The sequence below is a fragment of the Dendrobium catenatum genome, unplaced genomic scaffold (assembly GCF_001605985.2).
Source record: "Dendrobium catenatum unplaced genomic scaffold, ASM160598v2 fragScaff_scaffold_1278, whole genome shotgun sequence".
Lineage (NCBI taxonomy): Eukaryota > Viridiplantae > Streptophyta > Magnoliopsida > Asparagales > Orchidaceae > Dendrobium > Dendrobium catenatum.
In genome coordinates, this window is record NW_021319740.1 from 680,326 (window position 1) to 692,443 (window position 12,118).

The window sequence follows — 12,118 nt, forward strand, 5'->3', positions numbered from 1 at the left end:
GGGAAACTTGATACTCACAACCTATAGTAAACTTTCGGTATGTTTCTTAATAGGAATCTCAGTAAGGTAGACCAAATAAATTGAGGACAATAATTTAAGATAATCCTAATCTATCCAAAGTTAGGCTTTATAATTTAAGATTGAAATTTTTTGTTTAAGTCAGAATTTTATTAGAAATATGAGATTATATTCTCTGAGGGTGAGTACTTATAATTATGAATTAACTCAAAACCTAGACCTAAAGTGAATTTCTATAGAGTAGTGATTTAAACATAATATAATAATTTACAAACTAAGGAAATGATATTTATATATTTAACTCTTGAGGAAAGTTTTGGAATGTGAGATAATCCTGAACTTATACTTCCACCTTGGTGTGAATCTCAACTAAAACACCACCTAATCTCTTTAAAACCATGAACACATTCTAATGAAATACAAGATATGTGAGTTTTTATTATTTCGATTTAAGAGTATGGGGACTAGATCTAAAAAATCCTAAAAAGCCTAAAATTATGAATAGTTGGTTATATTTCCAAAGATAAATGTGATTATAATTTATTATTTTTTTAATTTATTTCTAATACAATGCATACTAATTGGCTCAATGAACTAATTTAAATGTATAGTTTTAAAATTAGTTTTTAAATATGTTTCATTTTAAAAGAGAAGAATTGTTCTTGGATAGAATTGCACCCTAATTGGTAAAGTGATCTACTTCTACCCACTGATGAGAAGCTATCTAAAAATGAGAAGAATAATTAAAAATGCATGCTTTATGTTAAGTGAAAATTAGTTTAATATTTCAAAAATAAATTCTAATACAAATGCTTATTTTAATTAAGGTTGTGTTGGAAAATATCAAAAAAAAAGTTCTAAATATTAAAGTTTGTGCTAGCACCGCGACACCCAAACCAACATTACCCATGTGCCACTCTAGAACACCACGACAAACTGAATTTAGGAATTTTATAATTTATTTATTCTTGCAGAGTCAAATCTTCCAGCACTCCAGTGTCAACATACCTATAGTTCCACTTTCAAAAATATAATTTTGATCAATCTTATGTAATTTTGTAAATAATTTAATGCTCTTATGTAAATATAAGAGCGTCGCAGTGCTAATTTTCCTACCTAAGCTAAGAAATTCCCATCCTTGTTCCATTCTATAGTGCTATGGTAGTGTCGTGGTGCTAAATTTCTTGCAACATTGTAGCAAAGGAGTTAGATATGTTCACTGTGATGAATTATAATGATTCAGCATAATGACATGGTAGAGAAAAGATTAGAGTACCAAAGTGCTAGTTCATTATTATAATGTCATGGTACCAACAATTTGTGTTCCACGACACCTGAGTTAGTTCTATACTCTGTATAAATAATTTTCTTTTTGAAGTATTTAGGGCTGGTTATTTGCTTATTGAATAAAATAATAAGCGAGTGAGGATTTAGAGTGCGGAGTGAATGAACTTAAAGGATATCAATCCAGAAAGCTTATACTATGGGAAGTGATTATAAACTTTATTATTGATTATATTCTCTCTACTTTAACTCTAATATCTTGTTATGATTGCTATAATGAAATTTATTTTGTGTAAAATGATTTCTATGGATGCCTAATACCTTTGTTTTGGGTTAATAATGTGAATGAAGCATGTTTCTCATTATGTAAACTTAAGTACATAAAATATTTTACTTTTGTGCTTAATTCATCCTCATCTTCATTTAAATCATTAAATGGCTATGTTTGAATTTAAAACCTAGTGTGGGTTATTACCTTGATGGAGGAATGATGGAAGAATTATGTGGATTAAAAAATAAAACTATCATAATTAAACATAAGTTGAATAGGTTCCTATGGTTTATAGAGATAAAATCACTATAGTAATGTGAATGCCTTACTTTACATATTGCAAGCTTGATAGTGATCTAGGTGTATATGCTTTAATTTGTAACAAATCTTAGAAGAGTATATTAAGAAAAATAGTATAGCATTCAAAGGCGGATGGAGGGGGGGGGGGGCAGTTATCTGTTCAGAAAACCAGGTAGAGGCAATGAAGAGGAAGAAGCCTTTAATAAAAATGGATTTTCGAATTGGAAAAAAACAAATAAATTTGATCTTCATGTAGGAGGTCAGAACAGTGCGCATAATAATGCTAGACATAGTGCTGAAGACCTACTGAATCAGAGTCAACATATTGGGTTTGTGTTCCAAAAGCAAACATATCAAGCTACATCTGCATATCATATTCGCCTCACTACCTCTGTTGATTGCATAAGATTTCTTTTGAAGCAAGGGCTAGCTTTTCAAGGCCATGATGAGTCTTCTACATCTAAAAATCAAGGTAATTTTCTTGAACTGGTACAATTTTTGGCTGAACATAACAAAGATATAGACGATGTGGTTTTAAAGAATGCTCCTGACAATTTAAAGTTAATTGCACCTGATATTCAAAAAGATATTACCAGAGCATTCGCTATTGCTACTACAAATTTCATATCTGAGGAGATTGGTGATAAATTTTACTCAGTTTGAGTTGATGAATCACGTGACACATATGCTAAGGAGCAAATGGAAATTGTAGTCCGTTTTGTTAATAAAACAGGATTGATAGTAGAACGTTTCTTGGGAATTTATCATGTATCAGATACTACTGCAAATAGTCTTAAAGTTGCCACTGAACAACTCCTATCAACATATGGTTTGAACATATGTAGAATACGTGGTTAAGGCTATGATGGTGCTAGTAATATGAGAGGGGAGTTTAATGGTCTGAAAGCTCTATTTCTGAATGAAAATCAATCAGCACATTACATTCATTGCTTCTCACATCAGCTTCAATTAGCATTGGTGGCAGTGGCAAAAAATCATGTTCACATTGCTTTGATGTTTACTATCATTTCAAGTGTAATGAATCTGGTTGCTTATTCTTGTAAGCGGCACGACCAAGTTCGAGAAATACAACATGAGAAAACATTAAAGGAGTTAAAAAGTGGAAATCTTTTATCTGGGCAAGGCTTAAATCAAGAAATAACACTCAGGCGTGCTGGTGATACGCGATGGGGATCACACTATGAATCAATTTTAAGATTGATTACAATGTTCTCTATAGTTATTGATGTTCTAGAAATCATTTTGGAAGAAGGCTTGAGCTCAGAACAAAAAGGTGAGGCATATGCTTTATTAGAATCGTTATAGACCTTTGAGTTTATCTTTTGCCTGCATCTCATGAAAGATGTTCTTGGTATTACTAATGAACTATCAAAAGCTTTACAGAGAGGAGAACAAGATATTGTTAATGCTATGTCTTTGGTGCGTATATGTAAAAGACGACTCCAGGATATGAGAGATAACAAGTGGACTGACTTCATTAGTAATGTAATCGCATTTTGTGAGCAACAACATATCAATGTTCCACATATGGATGACAAATGGGTTGCTCGTGGTCGGAGCTCAAGATATAACAAATTTATATCATTTCCAGGTTGAAATTTTTTACACGGTGCTTGATATGCAGCTTCAGAAGTTGAACAATCGGTTTACAGAAGTAAATACCGACCTGCTTTTGTGCATGGCATGTTTGAATCCTAATAACAGATTTCATGCATTCAACAAAGACAAGTTGATTCGAATGACACAATTTTATCCAGCTGATTTTAGTCTTCTTGATCAGGCAGTTATTGAAAATCAATTGGATACTTACATCATGGATATGCGATCTGATGATCAGTTCACCTCATTAAAAGATATTGGAAGTCTTGCTGAAAAAATGATCCAATGCAGGAAGGATATAGTATATCATGTAGTTTTTAAACTACTGGAATTTGCATTAGTATTACCCGTTGCTACAGCAGGCGTTGAAAGAGCATTTTCTGCCATGAATATTATAAAAAATTGGCTGCGAAATAGGATTGGCGATCAATGGATGAATGATTTATTAATTGCTTATGTTGAAAAAGAAATTTTGGATTCTATTGATAATGAAGTAATCATTCAACTCTTTCAGAATATGAAGAGTCGACGTTATAAATTGTAAGTTGTTTACTCTCTTATATTTAATATTATATGTTTTTGGATAATTATTAATAAAAAAATTTTAAAACTGCCTATGCCGGTCCCAAGCCTGGATATAAAAAAGTTGAGGGAAAATTTTAATAACATAGTTTAGGCCCCCCCCTGATGAACTTTCTGGCTCCGCCACTGATAGCATTCATGATCATAAATTAATAAGATATTTAATATTGATCATATTATCTCTTTCACAACTATAGTAGTTTATAGAACACCAACTTTCATCTTTATTCAGTAGGATTAGCTTTGTTACTTAAAGTATAGTGTATTTGGGGCATAGGATGCAAATTTTCTCATGAGATCGACAATCCTTTTTCTACTTTATTACTTGATCGATAGGTGAACTTGTGTAGATAACATCATGCTTGGGAGTCTACGAAATATACCCCCATGAAATTATGAGACCCCAGGCGAATCCTTGCTTACTTTTCAGGCTAATTATCTTGCTATATTATTTAATCTTAATTTGTATTACTCAATAATGAGTAGAATAATTTTTATCGCTAACTTCCTAGGCATAATTCTTGGAAAATAGCACATGTAACACAAAAAGTAAACACACCATAGAATAAATGAATTAAAAAAATGTAATGTCCAGTGTGGCAAGTTTCACATAATACAAATTGGGGTCTTCAAGAAAAAAATGGTATCCATGCTCCACAAACAATAACATAAATTTTTATTCCTATTAATAACGCAAGTATTTTTTACAAAAAATTGATTTATTTGTTGGTCTTAAATGTTCCTGTACTGATCATCCTTAAAAAGGTTTCCAAAGAAATAAATCTCCCCAATAATAGTAAGATATTTCCTTACTTTTGGTTCCTTTCTCCTTGAAGAACTAATTCATTTTTTATAGAATTTCATAACTATTATTAAATTACATTTTAAAATAAAAAAATCTCTATACTTACCATGTATGGTTTTTTTTAAAATAAGTATATTAATAAGAGCATATATCACACATAATGTTTCAACGATATTTTCTCACAACTTAGTCCTAGTATATAGGCCATGCTTTTAATAATTAGGGGGCTAAATTCATATAAGCACCTGCATAAAATTTGATTAGTTTTATAATTTAATATTTTTTACCCCTTTTTAATGCCATGCATAAGTATGGCTTGTTGCATAAGATTTGATTAGCAAAAAAATAATGATCTTTCCTAGCCTTGGCTAATCTAAATGACCATTATAGGATCATAGAGTCATCATAAAAATAATAAAATTAATCACTCTACCACAACAAACAGCATAACACACATCCAACAAAAAAGAAAAATTCTTCACAACATAAAAAGTAAAGTTTAATAAGCAATTCATTTAAACAATGATCCTATCCTAAATCTAATGTAGGTTACCATAATAAACAATTTATAATGTGTGCTAAGATGTATAGTTTTTTATTCTATTAAACATTATAATTTTATTATTTTAGATGCTTAATTATTCGTTGAAGGTTTAAAAGGGTTTTCTTTAAGTTTAGGTTGAAATAAATTAATTATTTTATTATAATCTTATTTAGTATTTAATGTTTATGATATAATTTAGGTTTTCGAGAATATATTCTCATGGATTCAATGTTTAATGATCTCATCAAACTAACAAATCCTAAACACATAATAACAAGTAAATTCTTTACCCAAGGAGGTAAGTCAAGTACAAAAGTATTGTTTAATTAGTTCAATATGGTGAATTAAGAATTCATTATCTTAAGGTGTGTTACAAATACTTTGAGAATAATCTATGTAATTTTTTACAAACAAATAAATAGATTATAGCTCTCTACTTCTTGATTTCATTTGTATGATATTAGGATTTTCTTTTAAAATTAGAATTATCTAATAATTTAGAAGGAAAAGGAGGGCTTGGTGTCATAGATCACATGTACACTTATTATTTCCCATCAGACTCTTTTCGTAAATTCAAAAGGTTCATACTATAGATCCATTTGCAAAAGATTCATAATAATCTATATGAAGAAAACACTCCATTTATGACTAGATGACAATATGATAAAAGCTTTTCTTATAATGTCCTAGACACTAAGAAATTTAATCTCATTTTGGAAGTATACATGATTGTAATGGATCTTGTAGCCTATGAATTGACGTAGTGTGCTCCGCTATACTTAGGGAAAAACTTCACTGAAGACCTCAATCATAGAGAAGAAGTAATTTGAAATTGGAGTTTTCACCATAAACACCTCGGTAGAGATCACTTGACAAACCTCTCTAAAGCACCAAATATCTAGGGAATGTTGGGAAAATGAAGATTTATCTCAAGGGAAGCATTTGGAATTTATTAGAGGAATAAAGAGAGAGTTTATGAGTAGTATTGAACAAGGGATGCCTATGATTGATTCACCCACACCACTTAGCTATTAAAGGAGCTTGGGGATGCCTATGATTGAATAGAAAGGCTTCCTATGAAGCTTTCCATGTGGATTTAATCAGTTTTTTTTTTTTTTGGGATGTGCAAATTGCATTAAACCATAAAAATGAAAGAAATACAAAGAACCTAAGTGATAGCTACCCTATCAAAATCCTTCGTAATCAAGTCAGAAATGTCTGATTAAAGTTCATTGAAAAGAAATTCCTCCCAAATAAAATCACCCAGAAGATCAAAGTGGGCACAAGCATCCACCACACAATTGCTATATCTAGAAACATTGTGAAATTTTAAATTTCTAAAAACATCAAGAAAAGAAAAATCAAGTTGAGAACCTTGTTGCCCTAATTCTCCAAACAAAGCGACTTTTGTAGCAATTTGATAACATTAATGTTATCACCTTCATTCACAATTCCTTGCAATGTCATCCAATCTTTAATAACCTCTTTGAAATTAAAAATCAAAATCAGTTCTAACATAGAGATATTACAATGCACAAATTTCCTTCCATATGCCATCAAGAATCTGACTTTGTGATCCCTTAAGACTCTACCTATACTTGCTTCTCTGTTTTGCTTTAAGGACGCATCAACATTCAACTTGATCTAACTTGTAGGCGGGGGAAACCAATTTTTACCATATATAATGGAAATGTTCCACAAAATAGCTTACTTAGCATCACCTTATCCCAATTTCCTTCTCTATTGATCAAGATAAAAATAGAATTATTTTCTTTCTCCTCAAAGTCACACAAAGCTGGCCACCTATTCAAGCTGTTATTAAGTATCCAATTATCATTCAAGATATTGATTCTTTCTCCATTATATACTTTCCACCTGATAATTGGCTTCAAGAAACGAGCACCATCTATGATAATTTAACACATAGGTGAAGATGATCGCTTAACTTTAGAGTCCCAAATATCCTTGTCATATTTTCTTTACAAGAATTTATTTAGAAGGACATCTTTCCTATTAACAAAATTCCAAGCAATGCGTGCTCTTACTGGACCTTGTCTCTTCGCTACACCTTGAATGCCAAGACCACCTTACATTACGAGTGTTCACATCATGTCCCAATAGACATAATGCATACCATTTTTACCTTGCTGTTTATGCCACAAATAACTCCTACAATACTTATCCAATTCCTTAAGAATACTTTTAGGAATCAAAGAGTGAGACATGCTAAATAAAGGGATGGAAGAATAAATAGAATTTATTAACACCAACCCCAGCCATGGAAAGGTTGCATGAGGCCCAAGTGTTGAGTCTGTCTGTAGCCTTTTCTAGAATATGGTTAAAATCAATTGCCTCCAATCATTTGAGATCCATCTTTATGCCAAGATAGTTAAATTCTTCCATCATTCTATAACAAAACAGTTTATTCAATTTCTTCCTTTTATATTGAGTTACATATATGCCATACATGACAATTGATTTGCTTCTATTAATGCTCTGTCATGTCTACCCGCCATAATCACAGAGGATTGATGAAATGATCTTTGCATTTTTGCATGAAGCTTTGGATGCATTCAAAACATCATCAGCATATAAAGTATGTTACCTTAGGTGTGTTAGGAGCCAACTTAACACCAAGTTCGTTGCCTCTTTCCAAAAAAGCTTTTGAAAAAAGTTTAGAACATATACTAAAAAGACTAGGAGCTAATGGGCATCCTTGTTTGAAACCACATTCTATATTAATCCATCCGCTTCTTTTCCCATTGATAATAATAGAAAATCTTGGGTTACTAATACATTGCTTGATAAGATTTATGAACAAATCAGGAAATCCAACTTCATGCATGGTCTTATAAAGAGTCTTGCAACACATGCTATCATATGCTTGTTCCATATCAAGCTTAAGTAACATAAAACCAGGTACAGATTTAGAAAATATGAGCTTATTGACCAACTCATGGGCCAAAAGGCAGTTGTCTTAAATCATTCTTCCTGGAACAAAAATCACCTTGATAGTTTAGGAAGACAACGATTCAACCTACTCATTATCATGCCAGCAACCATATTGTAAAGCGTTTGACATAAGCTAATAGGACAAAACTTGCTAAGTTCAGAAGCATTTGGAGTCTTAGGAATCATCACGACAAACATATACTTCCAATTATCAGGCATTACACCCATATTGAAGAAGTTAAGGATTGCATTCCACAACTCAACATTCACAATATTCCAAAAGTGTTTGAAAAACTAGGCATTCACTCCATCATTGTCGGGTGTTATATTATTATTCATTTTCATTACCATCAAGAAAAGCTCCTATTTCATATAGCCTGCAATTAACAGAGCCTTCTGAACATCATTTAACACACCTTCAATTGAGAAAGTAGGAAAATTAGAGAAAGATCAATGTCTTTTCATCCATTTCTTTCTGAAGAAGTTTTCAAACAAAGCTTGAATCTCCTCAGGTTCCATAATCAAGCAACCATCCAAATCTACCACCTGATTGATCATGTTACTGTTCCTTTTAGTTGATGCAAAAGTATGGAAGAATTGTGAATTGCGATCTCCTCATCCAGCCAATGAGATTTGGAACTATGTTTCCACCACATAGCTAATCTAGCAAGTGTCACATTGAGATCATTCACATTTCTTGTCAGCTCAAGTAGCTTAACCGAATCCAACCCACCCAAACTTTCCTCTTCTTGAAAATACATGATATCCTTATGTAACTCAACCTTGGATTTGTTTAGTTCATTAGGCTTGTTTTACTCCAAAATAAAAGGTTTTTAAAGGACCTTTTTAATTTCTTTTGGATGATTTCAGAGAGGTTGCCAAAATCATTCTTACTCCAAGCATTAATTACCACACCCCTCTAGACTTCATAAGAGCACCAAGCATTCTCAATTTTAATGGGTTTTTGTTTGACCGCAATCGAATTGAAGAGGTTAAGAAGAAGTGGGCAATTATCAGAGGCAACTCTAGGAAAATGCTTAGTAACTACAAAAGGAATCTGAAATAAAGCTTTTGAATTTAGACAAATTCTATCCAATCTCTCTGAAATTCGAGCAAACCCATCTTTTTTGTTGCACCAAGTAAATTTTTGACCAACAGTCCCAATATTATGAAAATCATTTTTTCAAAGGAATTCCTTCATCTCTTGAGGCCATTGAGTGAACATGGACCGCTTTCCACACTTTTATAACCTTTGGAAAGAATGCAATTAAAATCACCACCTATGATACAAGGCATATCCTTAAGATTATAACCTTCAATTAACTCACATAATTTCCTCCTCTCATACTTATCCTTATTATCATATATAATGGAAATGTTCCACAAAACACCATTTGGACTTTTTAAACATCCAATAACACATTGACTAGAGGAGTTTAAGTTAGTAAAGGAAGAAATCTTACTTCTCCATAACACCAAAATGCCACCTGAAGTCCCTCTTGCATTGACATGAAAAAAATCCCACTCACTACCAATGATTCTTTTCACCTCATGAGTATCCATAGAGCTTAACTTAGTTTCCAAAAGGCCAATAAAAAAAGTCACATAATCACCAACCAAACCACGTAAGTAATGGGAAGCATATTTTTTCTTAGCTCCCCTGCAATTCCAAAATAGTATAGAAGACATTATGAACCCAATGGGGATGAGCCCCCAGCACTATCCAACTTGTCAACTCCTCTCCTGCCTCTAAGACTTCCTTTAATGGGACCAAGCATACCTCCATCTTCCTTTTGTCTTCTCTTGAGATTAATAGAGTTTGATGATTTCGAATTCTTAAGAACCCTTCATACTTTTCTTGTAGTACCTTTGGCAGCTGAAAAAGATTAGATACACATATTTTCTAAGCATACATCTCCATCGGGCAGAACCTCACAGAATAAACCTTCTAATACATGTTTATCTGACTCAATCCATCTACATGTATTAAAGCTATCTTTGACATCAGCGTCTAGAATAGCATGAATAGAATCCATATCCAAACAATTATCACCACCAAGTAGCATCTGGGAGGATACCACTTCAGAACCTGCCTTGAGTGCCTCTGAAATTCGTCCAGCAACATTACAGACATCATCTTCTAGGAGAAATTCACCATCCTCTCTAGTGCCCTCACAATTTTCCTCCACATTATGCTTTGTGATAACATTTTCAATAGTCATGTTCACTTTATTCACATCATTTTGCTTAGCATAATAATCAGCCTCATGAACTGACATTTCATTAACAACTTCCTATGCAATATAAACCAATTTAACTTCTTCCACGACCAAAAAAACAATTACATCACCATCCATCACCCTAGTTTCTTCTATTTCGTCCTGCTTCAAATTGATGTTCTGATTCTCCGAACCTGGAAGAACATTATCATCAGTCACAAAAACAACATTATGATTAACATTAACAGGCTTATAAATGCTTGCTCTTAGAGACATTAAGATGCTTATAAATAGCACTGTTAGTGGATTTAATCAGTTAGAGATAGAGAAGACGGCAGGAGGTCACTCTTTAGGATGTGTATTACAGGTTGGTAAGTTCACCTTCTTAATTTTTAATGGGGTGGAGTCAAGTGGCTGGGTAGATATAAAAATTAAATTAGGAGGTTGTATGACTTATATAAAGTAAAATGGGGGATTTTAGTTTATGTTATGTAGAATGGGTTTTGACCAATTTACGTGCTTTCTGGGCTAATACAATGGTTCAACCAATTCAACCCTTTTGGTGGGTTGGCCATGGTAGGATACTTAGTATGAGTTATCACCATTGGCTTGGGTTTAAATCTAAGGGTTCACATAGTTTTAGTTTAATTTTAAGGGAATCATGTAGATTTCACATAGGGGTTCCATGGTTGTCTTGGTCGATAATGGAAGTCAAGGTTTTCAAATGGATATGGTTGAGTTTAATGAAGTTCTTAAAAGGTTTGGAATGTTGAAATAATTTCTATTATGAATTTTAGGTTAAAAGTAATAATGATGTATATTTAGGGGCATTTTGGTAATCTTGATTCTAAACATAGTCAAAGGGTTGACCATGACCTAATTTTTGCATAGAATGAATAAAAAGAATTTTTAGTGAGTTTAAAATGCAAAGGCTAAGTTTAATGTAGGTGTAATAATTAATATGCCAATTTTTTTTATTTATCACATGCTGGGTATTTCAAAAAATGTGGGTTAAATAAAGGAGATTAAATGTATCCAATAGCCAAAGTTATGTCAAATTCATTCAAGAGAATCCTTGGAATGATTTGATTCATGGTAGTGGGTTTTGTCAAGTTTAGCCAATCAGTGGCATAATATGTAGTTTACGTATAAAGGAATTAGATTTAGGTTTTGTTTAGGCTCTAGGTTTAAGAGTAAGAAGAAATTAGGGAGCCTACAAGTTTCAGTAGGAAACCTTCTAAGAGAATAGTTTCTAAAGCTAATTCATTAGGTCACCTCTTATAGTCACTATATATTGGGTCTAAACTAGGCTAGGAAATTCTATGACATAAGGATGAAAGATAGGAAGAAGAATTTGACCTTATATAAAAATGAGATCAACATTGATAATAATAAAAATTTCTTAAACTCATATAAGGGTCAAGGTAACCATAGGGACAGCTATAGAAATTAAAGCTAAGTCTGATGTCATTAAGTTTTGATTTATTCAACTTAGATTTTGGATTTGTTAAGTTTGGCTAAAG

At 32.3% G+C, this 12,118-nt stretch overlaps 1 protein-coding gene across 1 annotated transcript; it reads left to right on the top strand.

Moving 5' to 3' along the window:
* Positions 1 to 2,005: 2,005 nt before the first annotated feature.
* Positions 2,006 to 3,934, top strand: LOC110115697 (zinc finger MYM-type protein 1-like). Its single transcript, XM_020849008.1, has 6 exons — positions 2,006 to 2,513; positions 2,607 to 2,702; positions 2,808 to 3,167; positions 3,237 to 3,436; positions 3,519 to 3,803; positions 3,911 to 3,934. Exons 1-6 carry the CDS (start codon positions 2,006 to 2,008, stop codon positions 3,932 to 3,934), a joined length of 1,473 nt encoding a protein of 490 aa, XP_020704667.1.
* Positions 3,935 to 12,118: the final 8,184 nt, after the last annotated feature.

Excerpts from the sequence above, each read along its gene's own strand:
- LOC110115697 (XM_020849008.1), top strand. The coding sequence starts at position 2,006 with ATGGAGGGGGGGGGGGGCAGTTATCTGTTCAGAAAACCAGGTAGAGGC. Across the intron at positions 2,703-2,807 it reads ACAACTCCTATCAACATATG|CACATTACATTCATTGCTTC; the intron begins GTTTGAACATAT and ends AAAATCAATCAG. Across the intron at positions 3,437-3,518 it reads CACATATGGATGACAAATGG|CTTCAGAAGTTGAACAATCG; the intron begins GTTGCTCGTGGT and ends CTTGATATGCAG.